This window comes from Capronia coronata (genome assembly GCF_000585585.1).
Source record: "Capronia coronata CBS 617.96 chromosome Unknown acBCG-supercont1.1, whole genome shotgun sequence".
NCBI classification, from domain to species: domain Eukaryota; kingdom Fungi; phylum Ascomycota; class Eurotiomycetes; order Chaetothyriales; family Herpotrichiellaceae; genus Capronia; species Capronia coronata.
In genome coordinates this window covers 2168003-2190197 of record NW_006912893.1, presented here as the reverse complement: position 1 = coordinate 2190197, position 22195 = coordinate 2168003, and the positions used below count along the sequence as shown (strand labels likewise).

Below are 22195 nucleotides of genomic sequence, written 5' to 3'. Positions count from 1 at the left end.
GGTTGATGTTTGTTGTTCAACTCATACAAGAAGTGCCAGGGCCTCGCTGAGATATGAGCGGGCAGCATTGAATGTCGTGCTGGTCAAGGGTGTCGTGCCAATGTCGTAGAAACCGTTAGATGTCTGCAAACAACAAGTACCGAAGTTTGAGTCGACAGGAGAGGTTCGTTTCCGTCGCCAGAGTACTGTGGTTCGCAGTTCGTGTCCATGTCGATGTGCTTTTCTGAGCGTTCCGTTCTCACTGGCACATGAACACTTGCTCGGAGTGCGTTCAGTTACCGCCACGACGACGGCGTACGCGGTTGCGAACGTTTTCCAAGCAGTTTCGGCAGAGCTCCAGACCGCAGTCATTGCAACTCTGCAAAACTCGGTTTGCGAGACAACCATGGCAAGGAAGAAGCTCGTCCCCCAGAGGATCCGTGTTCAGATGTTGACAAGTTGGTCTACCGGATGCATCAACCGCAAGGCGGACATGGGGCCACCCGTCCTCCTCACTCTCGTCGGCTTCTTCTTCGTTCTCTGCAGGAGCTTCTTCTCCAGACTCGTCAACCCCCTCCTCCTCCTCGTCATCGTCGTCGTCATCCTCCCAGGAGCTGGGATGGCAGGCGCAGTTGTCATCTTCATCAAAGAGATTTCCACAGCGATAGCAGAATTCTACGCCGCAGATACAATCCATATGATTGCAACCTTCTAGGCGTTCCACCATGTTCAGGCAGGTTGGACATTGTCTCCATTTCTTCGCGGTGCCCAGGGCGAACAATGCGGCGACTTCAGCGTTCTCGGCCGGGCAGATTCGTCGTGCAACGGGCCAATGTGGATGATCTCCCATATCTTGTCGGCATTTCTTGCAGGTGATCTGATCGCATATGGAACATACCCCACACTCATCCAGAGCATGTTGTTGGTCTTCGGGAATGAACGTGGAGCAGGTGGGAATGGCGCAGTAAAGGGGGCGAGAGGTGCTGAACTCGGCCTCAATTTGCTTGTAACGCTGGAGGATATCTGCATCCAACATGCTACCCCAGACAGAGATGCGCAAAGGCCGGCCACAACATTTGGGCGGGAATGCGGCCTTGCTGGTACAGCCAGCTTGGAATGCTGCATTGAGACATGGCGTACAATAGCGGCATGAGCACGCAAGATTGAGCAAATCGTCGAGTTTGAAGACTTCCATACATGCGGTGCATGCGACACGAGGCATAGTAGGTCGAGACATTCTGCGGCGGTGGCGTCGAGGAGTGTTCGGTGGTGCTCCACCGAAGACAGGGGCTGGGGCGGTAACATTGCTTTCAAGTGAAGCAGCACTCTGAGGCAGTGGCGCTCCGGAGTCTGCCATATCGTTCGAAGCACTTCTAAGCGCTGATGCGGGCTCTTGGAGTACTTGTCGCAAACCTTGTTCGACTGGATCTGGGCTATCTCTGGCGGGGAATCGAAAAAATGGGATAGGAGATGGTGGTCGACTAGCTCTCACGGGAACGGGGTTTCTCTGTGGTTGAGCTTCTTGTGGAAGGGTTTGCGGTCGAAGTTCTGCTGAAAAGGTCTGTGGTCGAGGTTCTTGTGAAAAGGGTTGCGGTCGAGGCTCTTGTGGTAGGATGTGTTGCCGGCTCTGCCGATCTAAGTACAAATGATCAGGGAGGACTGTGGACAAAGGAGGAAGAGATGGTTCCGGTTCTGAATCTGCCGTGCTCAAGGCTCGTGGCTCGACGGTTGGAGTCTGGTCTCCGAAGCGAAATGTGGAGGGCAGACCTGTTGTCAAATGCCTACCGATCTGGAGCGGCGGATGGAACACGTGAGGCTGAATTGAGGCGGTCGGATTTGGAGGAGGTAAGTAGCGAAGCTCGCCAGACGTAGCTGGGAAGTAGTAAGGCACAAACGAGGTGGAATTGGGATAGACCATGTACGACGCAGAGCCTCCGGAAGCTTGCTGGATTGGCCAATCTTCTCTTGCAATAGGTAGCGCTCTGGTTGTGACCAGGGGCAAGGGATAGAAGCGGAAACCATCACCTGGCCAGGTAGTGTAGTAGCTCTGAGGCGGCTGGTCCTGTTGGGATCTTGTCTGGTTGGGATCTTCGTCAGCCATCTGGGCATCACCATGTGGCACGAAGAAAGGTATCTCCGGCCTCTGAGCCATGTTGTCAGGATAGCAGGGTGACTCGGTGCTCAATTCGAAGTTGGTTGTAGATCGGTTGGTAAGGTCGAAGTCATAAGAGAGGTAGGGAGTGGTCGAGGATGATCAGGCTGAAATAGATGCCGTACTGGTCGCCAGTGGACAGACGTGGACACGTACTTGCGGAGACACTGATCGTGTAATTGGACAGACCGAAACATAGACAATAGGAGTGACGAGAGGGCTATACAAGACCCAGCGCAGTTCTCTTTTCGACGCGGAAAGGCGGGTCAAAGTATTCAGACAGGAGTGAGGTGCGTGGATGCCCAATATACGAGCGCCAGCGGTTGCCTGTCGGCCTGCGGGACCCCGCGACAGTCACAGTGAAGCATGTAAAGCAATAGGGACTCTTAGACAAGAGAGAATATTTCACGCAGGACAGTGATGAGAAACTCGAAGGAAATGAAGTGTGAGAGAAGCAAACAAGAGGGGGATTCACACTTACAGTTGGTCGCAGTTTGTTTTGTGCCTTGTGTTGTTGACGGTTTGATGCCAACACAGGCACCGCAGTTCTTCAGAAGACAGTCTGCGGCTCTCTCTCAGGCTTCTCTCAAGCTTCTTTTTAGACAGATTCTCTCACCACCCTCGCCACGAGCTTGATTGGATGCAATGTCGCACAAAGCCGCCTGAGCATGCCCGATTGTCGATTGTTGAAGCTACGCACAAATGAGCCAAATTGTTGTACCTTCTTTACCGTATCTTCACACCGGGATTTCCTGCGCTGAGCACGCCTGACCTTCAGCCAAGTTTTCAAGAGTGGACACTAGCAGGTTTGTCGTGGAGACACAACCCCAGCGCTTCTTCTGGGGTCTGGGGAAGTGAAGGGACTAGAAAAGCTTTTGGAACAAGGGAAGAAGGAGACGTTACAGCAAGTCCAGGGCATGATTCTCTCTTTGCGAGGCTCAAGGAAATCATCCACTAGACTACTAGATGGAAGCAACGCTAGCCTCGAATCTTGCGATATCCTCACTTTTGTACACGCAGCCCCCGCCCATCCTTCTTGCTCTCATCGTCTATGGGTTGGCCTTGACAAAGTCGATGCCCTTCTGGATGTTCTTCTTCAAGTCTGCACACGACGTCAGCTTTGTTGATCGACAATACGCACGCAATTCAGACAGTGACTTACCTCCCAAGCATGCTTCCAAGAGACCTTCCTCATACTTGTTGATCTTGCCAACGGGGTAGATGTTGTGAGCGCCCTCAGGGCCAAGCTCAACGCGCGAGGCAAAGAACTCAACACCTTGATCCTTGTACAGCGGGCTGTCCACGAAGGTCGGCTCAATCACGCCCTTCTCACCTTGCGCGGCCTTCAACAAGCTCTCGGCAAATCGGGCACCAGCCATGGCCATGGAAAGAGTGGCAGATCCAGCGCCATCCTTGGCCTTGACGACTTCATCACCACCGAACTGGATGCGGTTGACCAACGCATCGAGTTGTGCGCCAGAGATATCTGGGTGACGAGACTGAGAGATCAAAGGCACAATAGTCACACCAGAGTGGCCACCGACAACTGTCACGTTCTCATCGGCTGGGTCGGTTCCCTTGATTTCCGAGATAAAGCGCGAGGAGCGAACAACGTCAAGGGTGGTGACACCAAACAGGCGCTTCGGGTTGTAGACCCCCTTGCTCTTGTAGACCTCTGCGCAGATCGGTACAGTCGAGTTGACCTAGGATCGTGTTAACATGATATTCTCCTCATCCTAGCAGGGTTTCCGTACAGGGTTGGCGATAACCAAGACATTGGCATCAGGAGCGGCATCGGCGGCAGCCTTTGCAAGGTCACGGACAATGCTGGCGTTGGTGTTGAAAAGGTCTGGGGATGTTTAGACTCCATCTTTTCTTGAGGTTCAAAGCGTCTCCTTACCGTCCCGCGTCATGCCTGGTTTTCTTGGAACACCGGCGGGGATGAGAATGATCTCACTACCAGTCAAACACTCGCGGAGGCCGGACGGGGTTGGGTCATAGCCCTTGACGACGCTCTTTGTGTTGATATGTGAGAGATCGGCTGCCACACCTGTGCACCAATTCCTGTTATTTTCTGTACATTGTAGTTGGGTCACAACTGCGGACAAACGGACCTGGAGCCAGGCGGATATCGTAGAGGGCCAACTGAGAGACGCGAGGGTTGAGCTTCAACAACAGTGACAGAGGTTGTCCGATACCACCAGCAGCACCGAGCACGGCAACCTTGGAGGACTGTCCGGCAAGACTTGTCAGCGAGATACCCGTGAAGAGGATGCAAGTTATTTGCGGTATGCAATTGACCTACCTGTCGTGCAGAGACTGAGAATGCCCGGCGCTGGGCCTGGCCAAACATCTGTCGGACGAAAAACATGATGGGCAGATTTCGAGGGTCGTAGGGAGTAGAGACGGAGGTTGAGCGCGGTCAACGATCAAAGGCAGAGGATGGACGGACAATGAAGCTGTGAGATAGGCGGATATTGGGGGAGTTTGAGAGAAGTAGCTTTCGAGGGATTGACGGGATGGTAGTAGGTAGCTCTCGCTGCTGCTCCGCAAGTGCCAGACTGCGGTACTAAGTAGTGCTACGTATTTACTCTATTAAGGTGCCTTAGGTACCCGTCCTCCAATGCAGCTGTATCCGCGTGCCCGTACCGGTGACCCGAGATTGCCACGTGATGCGCACGGTTTGGATTCCACGTGATCTGGCTTGGCACGCTTCCCACCCAATTTTGCACTCCGCATATATCGGGCACCCACACCCGTTACAAAGTACCTAAATGACCTGTCTACTGTTCCTTCTGCTACACCTCCTCGATATGTGTTACTCTTAACACGAGGTGGCTCTCGATACCTTAGGTAGGTGCTGTGATACTTGAAGCCTTGAGCGCTCCATCAAGGTACCTACAACAATACGTCAGTGACGATGCTGTATCCTCGACCCTCTTTGCGGGATATTTCGTCTACTACTACAACAGCTAGGTCCTCGGCGCCCGAGAAACCCCCGACCATGAGTTCTGGAGACCTCTTTGGACCAATTCATGTTGATGGCCATGCCGGCTATCCCGAATCCACCTCGCCATCGTAACGAAAGCTGCAAACCCTTCTGGAGAAGTGGTTGCAGTCCATTCACGTGTGTTGACACATTTAGGAAACACAATGCATCGCGTTGAGGGACGGTCGTCGTCCGTAGACCACCGTGACCCCTATAGCTTCTTCAGCTCCCCCTCTCTGTTTCCTTGGAGGGCAGAGTGATCTCTAATATCATGGGAAGGGTGCTATTTGTTAATACGAAGAGCCATCAACCGCGAACGGCTGCATCGCATGAGGCCAGGTCCCTTGCCTGCCTCTTCCTAGGACAACTTCGAACTTCAAGGGGACCCCTGGCAGCATGTACGCATACCCAAAGATGGGCAGTGCATACCTGAAGATTGCTGCTACTCTGCAAGACCCTTATAGATCGCTCCGCCACACGAATATATTCTTCAAGTAATCCGCCACATAATAACAATGAACAGAACCCGAGCCTGCACGGAGAAGTGTTCCTTTGCCCTTAGGAACCAGATATTGAAGCATATATGATTTGGACAGGCAAATGTGGAGAGCTTTAGCAACCACCAACGGTCTACTCGAGGGACCATCGGCCACCCTCAATCAGTTCCCGTCTACCGACCTATCGTGGTAGAAACACTCCGGATATGGCTCCGAGTACCTTCCCGGGTAGATTTGGCTTGATCGGTTTTATGTCAATATTGGGGGCAAGCTCTTCAATGCTGCTTGTAGCGAAGCCGAGACCATACCAGGCATCTTTCCGAAAACACACCCTCTCCAAAAGAAAGAATAACTTGAAGGCAATTTGTCAACTAAAATGATGAGCCTGGGGCCGCCGGGTGGAAAGTCGCTGGGCCTCTTTTGGCCTGAATACGCCATCCACATAGTCTCTGGGGATTCAAGTGGCCCGTTCCGACCCGGTTCAGAAGACCACTGCAAAAAGCTACTGCGCACAACAAGACCGTAGTACGCTACGCGTTTGTGCAGAGGTATTTGCAAGTTGTATGTGCGAGTCCCGGATTACCCTGTCGCAGCGTTCTCGCGTACAATGTACAGAGTACGTACGTCCTGCAGCAGGGTCATCACTAGGTACGTAGCATCCTAGGCGACCGCCGGAATGAACGCTCCATCCTGGAGACATGTGCAGGTCACCGCTGCCTCATGCCTGCGCGAGGAGGCTCGCTCCAGCGCGTCCAGGTCGGAGTGGGGGACTCTTTCCCCTCCAAAATGGCACTCTCCACGGCAGTCCATGCTACTACGGGAGGGAGGAGCAACGCCTGACAGGGGCGGTGGCGGTTGACACTTGACACTTGACACTCGAAAGCAGACAGTACGTGGCGCGTCCGAGCCAGACCAGTATTTTGCAATTCGCAACTTCATGTCCGAGCAATGGTTCAGATTGAAGGCCGGCATTTGTTTTCATCTCAGATCAATAACACCGGGTCACCACGTCTTTTGAATCCGAATCTCTAGGGTGATAGATCACTATCAATCGCTACATCTTACCTGGGTATCATCCCTGGACTCACAGTAACGTGTTTCCCCAAGCCGACTAACCAGCGTGCTGAATTCACAATGCCGGAGGGGGACGCTGGACTGTCTCCAACGGTGGAAGAGGATCGAGAAGTTTCAGCAGAAGAAGACTCTAGTGTAAGGACGGTATTGCCATATTGTCACAAACTATCCATGATGCTTACCCTTCTTGCCACTTCTTCAGAGTCATTCCGGCGACACGGACTCTGCGTTCAGCGACGATGGACAGACTGTTTTGAGCTCTTCCTTACGTTCATCGATATTCAACCACAGATATGAGAATGGTCGCACGTATCATGCGTACAGAGACGGAGAATATCCGATTCCGAATGACGAAGAGGAACAGGAGCGCCTGGACCTTTTGCACCATCTGTTCAAAATGATTCTTGGGGGAGAGCTATACATCGCGCCGTTGTCCCGAGAGCCCCATCGTATCCTCGACATAGGCACTGGAACGGGAATTTGGGCAGTCGAAATGGCCGATCGCTTTCCTATGGCACAGGTGGTCGGGACTGATCTATCTCCCATCCAGCCTGTGTGGGTTCCTCCCAATCTGCATTTTTACATTGATGATGCCGAGAGCGACTGGACATTCCAAGAGTCCGAGAGGTTCGACTTCATTCATGGCCGTGCTTTATGTGGTGGAATTGCAGATTGGCCGAGGTTTTATGCGCAGGCGTACGAAAATCTAGAGCCTGGAGGATGGATGGAAATGCAGGATCATGAATGCTGGCTGAACAGTGACGATGGCGGCATGGACCGTGCTCCAGGGTGCTCGGAATGGATACGTGAAGTTGATCGAGCCAGCGTCATGTTTGGCAAACGGCTGAATATTGCCCATCTTCATCGGCAATGGATGCTTGGTGCCGGATTCCAACGCGTCTCTGAGATTATCCGAAAGGCAAGCCCTCCCCAATGCAACTAAGGTGAGGCATATTAACATGATCAGATACCCATTGGCAGTTGGGCTAAGGATCCGAAGCTGAAAGAGATGGGCGAGCTCATGAGAGTGCAAATGACCCAGTCGGTACCCTCATTCATGCTAGCATACTACACGCGCATCTTGGGCTACAGTGTGGAACGCACCCAGGTGACGATGGCGCTGGTCAAGAAGGAATTTCAAGACCGCAGTCTCCATCTGTACTTGCGGTGGCATTTTGTATGTGGTCAAAAACCAGAATGAGCGGACGTCACCCGATGGTCAATGTTTTGATACACCTTCCTGGAGGATAAACCGATGGGGTTTTCTTCGAACGGTCTGTCTGCCTGGGTGGGAGCCCGTCACTCAAGTCATTCCCCAAGGAGCTCTGGACTGACCCCGGTTTGGGTGCAGATTTTATACCCCTGTCGACTATTCGGAGGATTCCGCCGGACTCATTTAGCACGCATTAGGGCATGTTTCCAATGCAACAGTATGCACCTTCTCACGTCTCTCGCTTGTCGTGTTCCCTCGGCGTTGAAGCTCTATTGCTCTCGTGATTGGCTCACTATTGCCGTCCAGTGGGCCGACGCTGCCAGCTCAGACCCTTGAAGCAGGGCCGGTCCTCACGGATGTGACAATCCCGCAGTGGGCAGCCTTCTAGGGCTCTCACAGATCGCTTAGATGTGCTTCTGCCCATAGATCAAAGCCGCTTTTGCAATGGCATCAAAGCAACTGACTTGGACCAGACGACGCAGTTCACCCCAGCTCCATTTAACTGTCCACAGACCAAGCGCTTCCCTGGAGGGACAGTTGATCAATGTACCAATATCTCATCCTCATCTCGACCTCATGTTCCATTCCGCCACCCTCGCAGTCCGACCTTACTGTTACCGAGGCCAACCATGGCTATTTCATCCATCCTAGATCATCCCGTCACCAGCCTCGTCGTTGTGTACTTTGTTTACCTGCTAGGTCTTGTGGTCTATCGTCTCTATTTCCACCCGCTAGCCAAATACCCTGGGCCAAAATACGCGGCGATCAGCCGGTGGCATGAGTTCTACTACGAAGTCGTCAAGAAAGGACAGTTCACATTCAAGATCCAAGAACTGCACAAGCAGTATGGTAAGTTTTTTACCCCGGAAGAAACCACCATATCCAGTGGTCAATATGAACTGACATTCTCCCTTTGTGCTACAACCAGGCCCCATCGTCCGCATCGTCCCCGATGAGCTGCACATCCAAGACTCTGAGTTCTACGACACAGTCTACACCAAGGCTGGTCGAGTCGACAAGTATGACTGGATGGCAGGCCGCTTTGGCTGCGACACCTCCGTCTTCACGACCGGTCCTGACGAGCTGCATCGCATTCGCCGGGGCGCGTTGAACCCGTTGTTCTCACGAGCTCGCATTGTCGACCTGCAGACCATCATCCGGACCAAGATTGATATTCTGCTCGACCGCATCCGCGAATTCCAGAGGGACAACAAGGTGTTACCCATCAACCGGGCTTTCATGGCTCTTACCGGAGAAGTGGTGATGGAGTACTGCTTCTCCATCAGCTACGGCCACCTGAAGCTACCCAATTTCGAGAAGACGCTGCACGAGCCGTTCATGGCGGCGAGTATCAGCGGCCATCTTTCGTTGCAGTGTCCCTGGGTGCCCAAGATGTTGTCTATGCTACCAGAATCCATCCTTGTCAAGATCGAGCCGTTGTACGCACTTGTCTTCCGCATGCAAGCAGTACGTATTGCGTTGCTTTCTCTTCCTGTCCCAGCAACGCCGTCCAGCCCCCGACCCGTCGAAACTGGCATCTAACCATGACCGATATCTAGGATTTCCGCAATCAAATCAATGCAATGAAACAAGGCAAGATGGCCGACGTCCTCGCGAAGTCTTCCCACCCTACCGTCTTCCAAGAACTCATCTCAGGTAATCTCCCCGAATCCGAGAAAGAAACCCGTCGCCTACAAGACGAGGCTCAGCTGGTTGTCGCCGCCGGAGTCACCACCACCGGCTGGGCCCTCACCGTGGCCACCTTCCATCTGACCAGCAACCCTGCTACATTGTCCCGACTGCGGGCCGAACTCGAAGCCGCCATCCCCAACCCTACCGCGCCCTTGTCCTGGGCGGAGCTTGAGAAACTGCCTTACCTGACGGGCTGTGTGCGCGAGGCTGTACGCTTGTCATATGCAGTCTCCACACGGAACCCCAGGCTCTTCTCCAAACCACTCACCTATAAGGACTGGGTGATCCCGCCGCGCACGCCTGTGTCCATGACTATCGTGGATGTGAGTGATGACGAAGACATTTTCCCTGCGGCCCACGAGTTCCGGCCTGAGCGATGGATCGGCAGCCCCAAGACCAAAGATGGGAGCAGCCTTGAGCGGTATTTTGTGGGATTCGGCAAAGGCAGTCGGAGCTGTTTGGGAATCAAGTAAGCAGAACCGCTCTTCTTTCTTGTTGTGTTCCCTCGAGGCCACCGCCTACTGGGGTTTCCAAGGCCACTCTCCTTACCCTCTTACCTCCTTTGGCATTTTTGGGGGTAGTCAGTGGCATCATTTGCCAGACATGCCACTTCCCAAGGTGACCTCTTGTCTCTGCTCTCCTGGTTCTCTTCTCACCTGTCTTTTCCACTGCTGTCTTCCATTTTCCATCCTACCCCCTTACTAACTCCATCTGTTCTCCATTTCCAGTCTCGCCCACGCCGAACTCTACATGACCTTGGCAGCCGTGTTCCGCAATTTCGCCTTCGAGCTGTACGAGACGGACGTCTCGGATGTGGCCTTGGCGCATGACTTCTTCCTCCCCAGCCCAAAGCTAGACAGTCACGGGGTGAGGGTGAAGGTTTTGAAGGGGTAATGCCGTCATTTATGCTACATCACTGAGAATACACTACGCTTCAAGTCGTTGGGTATAGGGGGCAACGACAGAAAGCCTCTCTTATCAGTGACAGGCGGAGGTTGTGATCGGCGGACACGCAGATGATAGCAAAGTCCCTACCTGCGCATTGATAGGTCAGAGTGAGGAAGCCGACAACATGACGGTGACCTCCCCTTCCGAGCCCCAGCTAGCTGGCACATCTCCGGTGGATGGTCGGTGGTCGTAGTCATCTGTCATACTTCAAGTTTTCTCACACTTTGTCTCTTGATCTTCTGTCATTCCGATTCAACGTCCTGACTTAGATCGGGTGTAGTTAGAGTCCGGTCTGGGGAAGGTGACGACAAGGCCGCAGATGAACCACGAGGATGCGGGGCAGGGCAGCCTGCATACTGTGGAAGGCATCTATCGTATTAAGAGTCGAGACAACGTACTAGTAGACAATCAGGCACGTCTTGCAAGTCGTATGCGGTCTACGGTCTGCCGTCTGCAGTGGTTCCAGTCGGTACTTCGTTGCCATCGGCGTAGCGAGGCAGCTCTGTGCTGAGCTTCCCGTTGCCGAGACGTGACGAAGGTAGAGAGACAAAGCATCCGACTAGTAGACGTGAGCACTCCTGGAGATGGAACAAGATGAAATGAGAAGGGAGTTTGATGTATTATTATCACATAGGAAATTAACACCGGATCAATGTCGGGCCGTCGGATAGTGCCAGGCTGGAGCTTCATCCAACGGCATCGATACCAGCCAGCTTTTATGACCAATGTCCCTACCACTCGGAAGTCAGTCGGTGAGGTCCCTGCAACGATCAATCCTAAGCTGTCACAGGGTAATGTGGTAGGTGTTGTTGGTGTCTCGGGTAGAACTGAGGATTTGATGAGGTCTGTTGCCGCGAAATATGATGTTTGATGCTGCACACCTTAACGGAGGAGATTCTGGGACACAGCCTTACCAGAAGAAGATGTCGACTACCGAAAGAAGTGTCTGAAGACTGCCACGCGAGCAGGCGCAGTCATCAGTACATTTGTCCAAACAAGGAAAAAGGGAAAAGGCGGTATCAAGAAGATTGAATTCAAAGCCTGAGAATGTGAAGTTCCTATGTTATTCACTCTCCTTTTCTTGATTTACACACACACACACACACACAAATTCCAAAAGCAAAAGCAAAAGCAAAACTCTCACTCTTCCAAACTGCCAAAAACTTTTCCCACGAACCCCTCTGAGATGGGGGTCGTGGGAAGTGAAACCCGGGTTCGCAGGGTTTTTCCGATTTTCGATCCGTTCCGTTGGTTGGTGCCACCCCGGGTTCGCAGGAGTCTTTCTTTTTTGTTATTTTATCCTCGAGTCGGATGGATCGTTGTCGGCCGAAAAGTGAGGAGAGGGAAGGGATCCTCAGGAGATTCAAACTCGGGAAACTTAAACTCGGAGATGGGATCGGATCGGTACGTATTCGCCCAGTCGATTAGCTGCCTTCCACTATTGTCCGGGGAGACGAAGCTGCCGCTGAGCCAAAGTGGTTTGACCTGCACTAATCGGTGCTGGGGGTCTTTGCGATATTGGAAGGAAATTCGGCATATTAAATACATGAACCTGCTGATTTTCAGGGCTGGTGAAGGGGGAGGGTTCCCGGGACGTATTGATAGACGACCTCGCTTCACTGTCTTGGATTTCACTGGACTTGGGTCGACTGACAAAGGGGAACGTAAGATGATCGCTTTTACTTATGGGCTCCCTCCTACCTCACTCTCCCTTGCCTTCACTTTTGATGTGGTAGCGAGGATCGACTATCAATCTATCTGTTGTGCTTGTTGGCGGGAGGGAGATTGTTTTGTTGACACTACACCCTCCTCTCCAAACGGCCTACGGCGCACAGCTACTTCGGCAGGATGGAACGGGAGAGCCGACTCTAGCAGATCTAACAGACCTTCATGCAAGCAAACCAGTACGTACCTCACTATACACTGTCAGGCCCACCCCTTACTTTAGCTATCAGCCGAGCAGCCTTGCGAGGCCAACTAGAATACTAGTATCCGGCATCTAGCCGGCGGCGGTCACCTCACAGCGTGGACCTGTCTAGAGAATTGTCTTGACTTAAATGTGCTCTGTAAAGGCTGAAATTTAGCATTCTGCTGTGAGAACAAGGCTGCGCTGTGTGGACTGGACTGTTTCCATTGGTTTGCATTGCATGGGTAAGTACATACAACGTATACGCCCATCTTATTCTCGCTACAGCTTCACGATGTCGCTGAACAGCAAGCACAAATTGCGCCTTTCCGGTCAGGATCCATTGTGTAGTCGATTTTTCCGCGTCAATCAAATCATCGAAAATTGGCCATAGACGAACCCTCCATCAGGATCTTCCTTTGTAGGCAAGATTTCTAAAACCTCAAATCCCAACCAATCTGTGGCCCCAGCTTCGGCAACTCATCCGCAACGCTCTGGACATCCTTGTCACCTCTGCCACTGAGACAGATGACCAAGGTCTGGTCTTTGCCCATCTTCTTGCCAATCTCCATTGCTCCATAAATCGCGTGACTCGACTCCAACGCCGGAATGATCCCTTCAGTCTCACTGAGCGTTCGGAACCCGATGAGCGCTTGGGCATCGGTGGCGCTGATGAACTGTGCACGGTCGCTATCTTTCCAATTCGACAACTCAGGGCCAACACCAGGGTAGTCGAGACCTGCCGAGATGGAGTGTGTATCGGCGATTTGACCGTGTTCGTTCTGGAGGACATAGGTTCTCACACCGTGCAGCACACCGACCGAACCGCCGGACAGAGTGGCAGAGTGCCTGCCCGTCTCCACACCCTCGCCGGCGGCTTCCACGCCGATCAGCTTGACCGACGGCTCGGAGCTGAAGGGGAAGAACATGCCGACGGCATTGGAGCCGCCGCCAACGCAGGCAATCACGGCATCAGGCAACTTGCCTATCAGTGCCTTCATCTGCTCCTTCGTTTCTTGCCCGATCACACTTTGGAATGTGCGGACAATGGTGGGGAAGGGATGAGGCCCGATGGCCGATCCAATGATATAGTGAGTGGTGTCAAGTTCAACCACCCACGCACGCAAGGCTTCGTTGACAGCGTCACGCAGGGTACGAGAACCAGCTTCCACGGCAACGACCTTCGCGCCGAGGAGCTTCATTCGGAAAACATTCAAGGCCTGACGACGCACATCCTCGGCGCCCATGTAGACACAACACTCCATGCCAAATTTGGCACACATAGTCGCAGTAGCCACACCGTGTTGACCGGCTCCGGTCTCGGCGATGATGCGAGTCTTGCCGAGTCGTCGCGCGACGAGGATTTGTCCCAGAGCGTTATTGATCTTGTGGCTTCCAGTGTGGTTCAGATCTTCTCTTTTCAGGTAGATCTGAGCCCCGCCGATGCGTTCGGTAAGCCGATCTGCCAGATGTAGTGACGAAGGTCGGCTTATGTAGGGATAGTAGGATCTGTATTCTTCCCAGAATGCCGGGTCATTCTTGGCCTTGGTGAAGCCCTCCTCGAGCTCCGCCAAACAATCCATCAGTGACTCCGGGACGTATTGACCACCAAACTGGCCGAATCGGGCAGGAATTGCATCAGGGTTGGGTTCAGTGCCATTGGTGGCAGAGTTGAGGGCATCGAGCTGATCGGCCAGACCAGGTTCCGAGGGCACATCTGCATCAGTAATGACTTTGTCGACTTGGACTTGATGACCATTCAGCCCATTGGTTGAAGCATTGGGTTCCTTCGCGGCATTCATTGTCTCGACGATTCCGACCTCTCTGGTCAAGCCGTTGGTCTCGTTGTATTCGCCAACTTTGCGACCGGTGATCTGCGAACAATACTCTTGGACCGCTTTCGCATATCGGCCCTCCTTTGCGTTACCGAGGACTGTTACGATCTGGCTTCCGATGACCACGCCCTCTGCAATCTCTGCGACACTCAGGAAATGCTCTCTGGTACTAACACCAAATCCGACGGCAGCGGGAACACCGCCAGAGTATTGATGCACTCTTTCCAGCAGCTCCGGCAGTTTCGTGTTCAATGTCCCTGTGGCGCCCGTCACACCCATTCTCGACACAACATAGATGAACGAGTCGGCAATCTTGCAGAGCAGCTTCATTCGTTTCTCCGACGTGGATGGAGCAATGAGCGGCACATATGAAAGTCCGGCTTTCGTGCAGTTGTTTCGAAATCTGACCGCCTCCTCCGGCGGCAAGTCGACCATAATGAACCCATTGACGCCCGCCTCTCTGCAATCCTTCAGCATGCGGTCTTCACCGTAGCGGAGTAAGGGGTTGTAGTAGCCCATGAAGAGGACGGGAACACGGAGGCCTCGTTTGCGAGCGTCTCGCACGACGTCGAGGATGGTCGTTATGTTGACACCATTCTGAAGAGCGATGGTGTTCGATTTCTGGATGGTAGGTCCGTCCGCAATAGGATCTGTAAAGGGGAGGCCGAGCTCGATGATGTCTAAAGTGCCACGGGTTAGAGGGGAAGAGATATTCTTCGTGAGGTTATATTGTCGTACCAGCACCACCAGCTTGCAGCCCTAGCATGACATCGGCGGTGGAGTCTTTGGTTGGGTATCCCGCAGTGAAATAAGTTATCAGGGCTGCTCTGTTTTCCTTTTTGCATTGCGCAAAAGTCGCCTTGATGGCCTCCATCTTGACGAGACTGGGTTGGGATAAGGACGAAACGACGGACCCGGAGAGGACCAGAATACGGGCAGAGTAACGGATGAGAAGAGAAGAGTAGAGAAGATCGGAGAGATGGCAGCGCGAGCGTGTTTATAGACAGAGCAGAGACAGAGGATCGAGGATGGAGGACTGAGTCATTGATTGTCTGAAAGTCGTCGGCATTGATCCGATAGAAAATTAGGGGAGTGGCGCTACCGTGCTAGTAGTACTAGACCCTGCATTTCCCCTGATTGGCACGTACTATTTACTAGGACTATAGTAGTAGTGCAGTGCACTCGGAGTCCGGCAAACCCCCCTCCAGCCACACCAACTGCCGCGAGCACAGCCACTCGAAAATGCGTGTGGCAGTGTGGCAGCCCCTGGATTCTCGTCAGCCTCGTCAGCCTCGTCAGCCAGATTGGCTGTTGGGTAATTTTGAGCTCGCGATATGAAGGTTTTGTACAGAAGTGGGCATATGATATTTGTGGGAAGTACACTGTCCGCTATATCACATGTAAGAGCCTACATATCTCAACATACGCTGGCCGCTAATGCTCTTAGATACTGCCGCCGTCCTCAGCACGTTCCGTTATCAGTTATCTCTGATGCATATCAAGGCATTATTGGTCGCATCGTCTTTCTGTCCTTGGTGACTCCTTTCTCTGTGACTCATGCCTTATACGGCCGCAAGGTTGGTTGCCGCATGCGACAATGGGTGGTCATTATTATTGCCCTCAAGCGAGAACTAAACATCCAGTATTTCGAAGCGTTGATGTTCATACTGTTGCCGCCGTGGGGCCCTCGATAATAAGCAAATAGCGACAAAATGACCCGACCTCATCTTTCTTTCTTTCTTTTCTTGTAATCAGCTGCAATTATGTCGCTGGTCGCTTCATCAAATCCTCCATGTCCTGCAAAGTCTGGACATGCACCAGATTCAGCTTAACTACGCCTGTCATCTGCTCTCCATTGACGCCCACGCTTCCCCTTTCCACATCATCCCAAGAGTGATCAGATATCGATGCCACTTCTTCGACGACGCTGTCCAGCTGGTTGATCTTGCGCCGCTTCTCATACATCTCCAGCACTTTGTTGATACACGCAGCAATCACCACGAGAAGCGAGTTAACAACAGGCCCCCACTGGCCTATGGCCATGTTCGACTCGTTGACTGGAAAATTGCCATGAAGTAGAGTGACTTCGTTGACCACGATATTTGCAACCATAAGCGGTAGACACAGCACGTCGATCAGAAGGCTTAGGCACAACCAGGGGATGAGGAGGCTGCACAGGCAGAACTTCCTCCAAGTGAGACTGATCCGGCGAATGTATCCGAGCAGCGCAAAGTAGCCTCCGTACCACCCCTCCATGGACGCCTTGTAGACCACCTTGGTCATCTCTTCATGCTGGCCAGGGTGGACGAGGTAACTCATCACCAGCCTCTGGCACAGCATGGACGGGGTGTGGCTCTGGGTATCCATGCTTAACGCAGCATACGCCGCGAATTGGATGGGACCGACCAGGACATATGTCAGATTGGAATATTTGTTCTGCACAAGTTGGCGCGGCACCGCCTGGATCTCGGACCCATGTCTCATGGGTTTGGAGAAGGAGAAGCATTGGTAAGTGCAGTTGAACTCCGGACTGATCAACTCGACGGGATATTCCAGTAGCTTTCCTTCCGAAGAGTAGCAGGCAGGCTCCGCATCGCTCAATACAGTGTCAAAGAGTTCGGTCCGGCCGAAGACCAGCGCAATGCCGACCAATACTCCCCAACAGATCATGACAACTCTTGCTCTTGAATCCCGCAGCGTCGAGCTCCAATGGATGATGCCAATGTACGCGAGGGCACCGGTGCTCAGGACCGCCCAGCATGTCATAATGTCGAGGTCAAACACTCCCTGTTTGCTGGCGACTAGTGCCATCATATGAATCGCTGCCGTTCCTGCGTACGTCAACGCGCTGACGAGAGCGCCGATGATGAGCCATTCCCGCCGCCGCCCGAAAATCGCAAAGACGAGCGTAATATAGTACAGAAATCGGGGGAGCAGACCGTAGGTTCCGGAGATCGGATACACGCAGTTGATCAGGGTGACATGACCGTAGTCAGTGTTCCCCGTCGTCATTGTATGCGCAACCGTCAGAGCGGACTTGTTGGATGCCACAGGACGGATTCTGCTTGTCACTTGGTGGTATCCTGACACGCATCACGCGTAACCGGATGAAGAATCATTGCTTTCGCTTTGTGGCATGACTCGACGAATCCCGGACGGCGCCCTACGCAGGGCGACATAGAATTGGACAGTATTGCGGCAAGATTGGTGAAGGGCAACGGTGTGGACTTGACGAAGTCGTCAATTGATGTGTCTGTTCAGGAACTGTAGGCAGTTGACTGTCCCCCCGCTCGGCTCACGTACCTAGGTACTTGGGGATGGTTGCAACTGCGACAGCACCTCGTATTCTCTCCGCCAGCCTATACGAGTTGTTGGCGACATGGATCTCGCGCCAGCCCACCAATCGTTTCCTGTGTGATCTGCACGAGGCGAGCGAGGTCGTTACCAAGCATCCTGTAGAGGACATAAATGGTACATGCAATGCATCGAGCCTATCCTGAGGTCGAATGGCGGTATGGGATCAACCCAACACGATATCTTTCCACTCCGGCCCTGGCCCCAGAGCTCTATGCAGGGCGTCTGTCAATATACGCCCCAGCCCTTCGCGGTAATATATCCCGTCCTTTTCGGACACCAACATAACGTTGTAGACACCGTAGTTACGTTCTGTCAGTAGATCCTCGATGTCATCTGGTAGAGTCCCCTCCCAGATTCCGAGTTCATCGTCGGTAAATCGACTGACTCGCGACATAACCAGGAACTGTAGGGGTGTCCCGACCCGATTCATCCAGGCCACGTTGAGATCGATCGTCCCACACCAGAGTCCATTGCTGTCTGCAATCCCAGCCCGAATCAGTCCTGGGTCTGCCGGAGCTGGTCGCACGGTCGACAACGCACTTGGACCAGTCAGCCGCTTTCTGAGGGGCGAGATAACCGATTTGTGGATGAGTGCTGGCGATGTAAGTTGGAAGTACGCCGACACAGTCCGGAAATGCAACAAAGGAATGCTTGTGCTCAAGTTGTGGCGCGACACTGGGCCTCGGTTGTCGGGTCGTGGCAGGGGTGGCGGTATCCGGTCCTGGGCTTGCCTGGGAAACACATGGATGCCGACATCCTGGTCGGCATGCCACTCGATCCATGACTGTACCGGTTCGGTATACTTCCACTGGACCTCTCCCATCCAGCCGGACCATGACCAACTTGGAAATCCTTGTCGACGGAAGAGCCTCTTTGTAGATTCCCATATCAGAGATGAATCCAACATCGTTTCCAGTGCACCAAAATAGATCTTCGCTCCAATCCGTTTCTCGAGCACCAATTGCACGCCTTCAAACGCATTCAGAATGTCCATAGGGTTTGTCAAATCTCGCCGTGTATATAGTTCCACTGCCGAGGTGAATTGAACAAACGGCTTCTCCCGGAATATTCGAGTAGGCATGTCAATCGAATCAAGCGACCACCCGTTACTTGGGGGCAGCTCCATATCCTCACAGAAGGTCGTTCGCCGGCATTGGTAGTATATCCGACCGTTGACGAATAGCAGGCATCTCCGTGAGAGCATTCTTTCCTGGAAAGTCCACGCACGAGAATCCCATTGGGAAGTCGAGATGTAGTCTAGGACAGAAGGGTCAGTAACTCTATGGCACTGTTGAAACGACCACGCACCTTCAGCAAGATGAGACACCATCAGACGCAAGCCGGGTTTGACCTCTTCAATCTCCTGATGGAACTTGCGAGATTCTTTTCTGACACCTGGTAAACCTGCATTAGCGTCTTTGCCGGACCCGGCTACCACGGTCAGGGCAGCACGAGCATACACCCAGTCGTCGTGGTAGTGGAATCCATCATCATGCAAGAGTGCCAGACTGTCTGTCCACAAGTATCGTTCACCGAGTAACTTGGTGAGAGTGATGGCATCCTTGATGGTCCGTGGCAGTCTCTCCTTCTCCAGAGCTCCCGGTTGTGACAACTTTGGGAGATTTTTGGATGTTGTAAAGAGCTGCGAGAAGTTCTTGCCCCAAAGATAGCTCAAAGCCACGTATCTCGAGCTTTGAGAAGTCTCGACGATGCACATCTGATCCACGTCAATCGCGCGAAAGACGTTTTTGGGTGCTCCGAGCAAGTCAGGGTGCACTAATGATTCTTCACATTCGTCTGCATGAGTCCTCTCGCAGTCACAAATCCACTGGCGGATCTGTGTAGGGTCCAGCAGATCCGGTGAGGTGATCCTGCGTCCAAAGAACTCCCGATTCGGGGCGTCGTCTGCCAGAAGGACGATATACCCGTCTTTGAATGTTTGAGGATCGCTGTAGATTAGCAACCTTCTTGTCTTCGGTCTGTATATGTGTTCTCCGGGCCTGTCAGGATCCGGACCCAAGTCTTCCTGACCATCCACAACCCATCGAGCGTAACATGCCGGATCGTCATCGGCATGTAGAGAAGGAGTCCGTTGGTCAGAAGGTCGGTCTGCAATCTGGAGGACAAGGCGGCAGAATGGACAATGTGCCCGTCTCCGAATTTGGGACAATTTGCCCAAATACCGAAAATTCTGTGCTTTTTGGTATTGGTTGTCGGTCGGCTGTGCCAGGAACGATTCGACTCTGAGATCGAGGCCTCGACAGGTGTCACAAATATAGGATTCTTGAGGCACGTTTCGGTCGTCCTAATTCAATGTCAGCCTGTCCAACATTCGATACGGGCTATGGATTTAGTGTACCAAAGCCTTCACCCAGCTGGAGGGCAGTCGCCCTAGATGTCTGAGCTTTTTGGTGAGATGCTGGATAGTGGCCGCAGACCCCGCGACAGGTTCAGGAGTCGACATCTGAATGCATTTTGTGGTCAGTTGGGAGACGGGGAGAAGAAGGAAGGAAACGTTCTTACATAGGGAAATGGATATGGACATTTGTGAGATTGCGGTTTTGGTTATTGTACTAGTAACATAAACAGTGGTAGTGTTGAGGGTGTGAAGGGAGGGAATGGCGGCGGCTCTCAAAGCCTCTCGAGCCCAACAGACAGGGCTCAGGATGCCTTACCAGGCATCTAGGCTGTAACAAGTGTCGAGCCCAGAAGCCCCTAAGTCCTTTGGGTGCCTGAATGACAACTACCTAAAGATGGGGATAAAGATGGAGATCCGATGGAGACAAGGACTGGCCCGCCGCCCGCAGCCGGCGCCATGGACTTGGGGAACTCGGACCCTAGGCACCCTAGGCACCCCGCCAAGCATCTCAGACGCGTTCAAGGAGGTTGAGGTGAGTCCGGTCAGTCATTGCTTTTCCAATCGCAAATACCTTAGGTAGGGTAGCGAGGTAAACAACCTCAATGGTGCAGAAAAGCACGCGAGTCGACGCGAGACGCATTCAACAGATTCTGAAATCAACCAACCGGGAACCATTTCGCGCTGACGATGGGGAAATCCAGACGTACTTGGCGTGTTGAGAAACCTCGTCCCGCCGAGAGAGACCGTCGCCCTCTCCCATCATGGTACTATCGAATTCTGCGTATCAGCGACTACCTGGAGTACGTGGAGGACAGAGGTGTGCAGGCCTGTGACTTTGACGAGCATCTTTCAGAGTTGGAAGAGGACAACGAACAAGAGAGAGACAACATCGAGCCGTCCCAGAGCGACGACAGCGACGAACCGGACTGCGAGTGCGATGACGAAGACTCGAAGTGTAACTGCAAGCTTGAGTTCTGATGCCGATTACTACTACGACCTGAAAGAGCAGTGGGAAGGAAGGAAGCGCGCGAAGCTACGGGAGCGGAAAGAACAAGAACGACAACGAGATGCTGAGAAGACCAAGGAAGAGGAGGTTCGTGTCGCATACAAATCTCTGAAAACGGCTGAGAAGAAAGGGACGACAGTCCCGGCCGGATTGCTTGCTGGTCAGAGTTTCCATCTGTTCTGCAGCGATCATGTTGACCATTTTTACGCCGACTCCAACGCGAGCAAAAGAGTGGACTTCTACCTCGACGACAGCGAACCACGCAAGCCCGGTCGACACACCCAGAACCCCGGAGACGAGACTGACATGTTACATGGCGACCTGTACCTCAATTCAGATGCCAACTGCAGCTTTGGCCCGTTCTGCCCTCCGAAGCGAGCAAGTCGGAAATCTTTCAAGGTCAGGAGCGGCGATGGCAAGTACAAGCTGTCGTTCAAGTTCCTCGGCGGCGATTACCTGAAGTTGAAAGTCTCCCGCAAAATGGTGTTCATGAATTCATACAGCACGAGCTCCCCAACTCCTCCCGCTGCTGCTCCGGAAATATTCGAGTTCGTTGGCATCAGGCGCGATCTGGAGAAGGAGAAAGCCGAACGGAGGGAGATGTTGGCAAAATTGCGCCGCTCGCCATCGCCACGCGATACGTGGTTTGAACTAAATCATCCCACGGGATGGTGGCGACAGGGCTTCTGACGGGTTGAAAACAGTTCTGGTCTTGACCACATTGTCTTGACCAAGGCATCTGACTTGGTGCAAATCAAGTTCCTCTGTGCAAGCACAGATCACACGGACGCGATCCAGTTCTTTCAGTATTTCGCAGATCCATGGTACTGTACGTGTATTCATACTAGCTACATCAGTAATGCCAGATGGCCGCCATGCAGATGTTGAAGGCGAGTTGTATCAGGCTCATAACGATGCCAGGGTCGCTGCTACTAGTGTATCAAATCCATACCTATGTTCAGGACCCCTAGTATTGTGGAATACTGCAATGAACACTATACGGTTGAGTAGGTATTTCTCAAACTGCAGACGGAGTTGGGAAGCGGCAGGCGACGACCTCAGGAGCATGCGCCCATTGGCATCGAGAGCTGCTGCTTATGAAACGTCTATACTGAAGTGCAAGTAATTTCAGGGTATAAATCTCCCTGTGAATCTGCCTGGATAGCATTGGCAATCCTTTTCGGCTCA

The 22195-nt window shown here is 52.9% G+C and overlaps 9 protein-coding genes across 9 annotated transcripts; 4 read left to right on the top strand and 5 right to left on the bottom strand.

Annotated features, from left to right (window-relative positions):
• Positions 1 to 423: 423 nt before the first annotated feature.
• Positions 424 to 2131, bottom strand: A1O1_00770 (uncharacterized protein; the record flags this gene model as incomplete). The annotated part of the gene is made up of 2 exons (XM_007721687.1): positions 424 to 443; positions 496 to 2131. 2 exons carry the CDS (start codon positions 2129 to 2131, stop codon positions 424 to 426), a joined length of 1656 nt encoding a protein of 551 aa, XP_007719877.1.
• A 1049-nt stretch (positions 2132 to 3180) lies between these two features.
• Positions 3181 to 4502, bottom strand: A1O1_00769 (malate dehydrogenase, NAD-dependent; the record flags this gene model as incomplete). The annotated part of the gene is made up of 6 exons (XM_007721686.1): positions 3181 to 3233; positions 3294 to 3834; positions 3886 to 3980; positions 4032 to 4181; positions 4246 to 4363; positions 4437 to 4502. 6 exons carry the CDS (start codon positions 4500 to 4502, stop codon positions 3181 to 3183), a joined length of 1023 nt encoding a protein of 340 aa, XP_007719876.1.
• A 2249-nt stretch (positions 4503 to 6751) lies between these two features.
• Positions 6752 to 7634, top strand: A1O1_00768 (uncharacterized protein; the record flags this gene model as incomplete). The annotated part of the gene is made up of 2 exons (XM_007721685.1): positions 6752 to 6826; positions 6894 to 7634. The coding sequence occupies 2 exons, from the start codon at positions 6752 to 6754 to the stop codon at positions 7632 to 7634; spliced, it is 816 nt and encodes a 271-aa protein (XP_007719875.1).
• Positions 7635 to 7655: 21 nt separating this feature from the next.
• A1O1_00767 (uncharacterized protein) lies at positions 7656 to 7892 on the top strand (the record flags this gene model as incomplete). Its single annotated transcript, XM_007721684.1, has 1 exon — positions 7656 to 7892. The coding sequence occupies exon 1, from the start codon at positions 7701 to 7703 to the stop codon at positions 7890 to 7892; it is 192 nt and encodes a 63-aa protein (XP_007719874.1). The 5' UTR covers positions 7656 to 7700.
• Positions 7893 to 8533: 641 nt separating this feature from the next.
• On the top strand, positions 8534 to 10490 carry A1O1_00766 (uncharacterized protein; the record flags this gene model as incomplete). The annotated part of the gene is made up of 4 exons (XM_007721683.1): positions 8534 to 8753; positions 8833 to 9371; positions 9464 to 10065; positions 10325 to 10490. The coding sequence occupies 4 exons, from the start codon at positions 8534 to 8536 to the stop codon at positions 10488 to 10490; spliced, it is 1527 nt and encodes a 508-aa protein (XP_007719873.1).
• A 2394-nt stretch (positions 10491 to 12884) lies between these two features.
• Positions 12885 to 15159, bottom strand: A1O1_00765 (tryptophan synthase; the record flags this gene model as incomplete). Its single annotated transcript, XM_007721682.1, has 2 exons — positions 12885 to 14965; positions 15024 to 15159. 2 exons carry the CDS (start codon positions 15157 to 15159, stop codon positions 12885 to 12887), a joined length of 2217 nt encoding a protein of 738 aa, XP_007719872.1.
• An 887-nt stretch (positions 15160 to 16046) lies between these two features.
• On the bottom strand, positions 16047 to 17297 carry A1O1_00764 (uncharacterized protein; the record flags this gene model as incomplete). Its single annotated transcript, XM_007721681.1, has 1 exon — positions 16047 to 17297. One exon carries the CDS (start codon positions 17295 to 17297, stop codon positions 16047 to 16049), a length of 1251 nt encoding a protein of 416 aa, XP_007719871.1.
• A 508-nt stretch (positions 17298 to 17805) lies between these two features.
• On the bottom strand, positions 17806 to 20106 carry A1O1_00763 (uncharacterized protein; the record flags this gene model as incomplete). The annotated part of the gene is made up of 3 exons (XM_007721680.1): positions 17806 to 18899; positions 18951 to 19947; positions 20002 to 20106. 3 exons carry the CDS (start codon positions 20104 to 20106, stop codon positions 17806 to 17808), a joined length of 2196 nt encoding a protein of 731 aa, XP_007719870.1.
• An 832-nt stretch (positions 20107 to 20938) lies between these two features.
• A1O1_00762 (uncharacterized protein) lies at positions 20939 to 21697 on the top strand (the record flags this gene model as incomplete). Its single annotated transcript, XM_007721679.1, has 1 exon — positions 20939 to 21697. One exon carries the CDS (start codon positions 20939 to 20941, stop codon positions 21695 to 21697), a length of 759 nt encoding a protein of 252 aa, XP_007719869.1.
• Between the last annotated feature and the right edge of the window lie 498 nt (positions 21698 to 22195).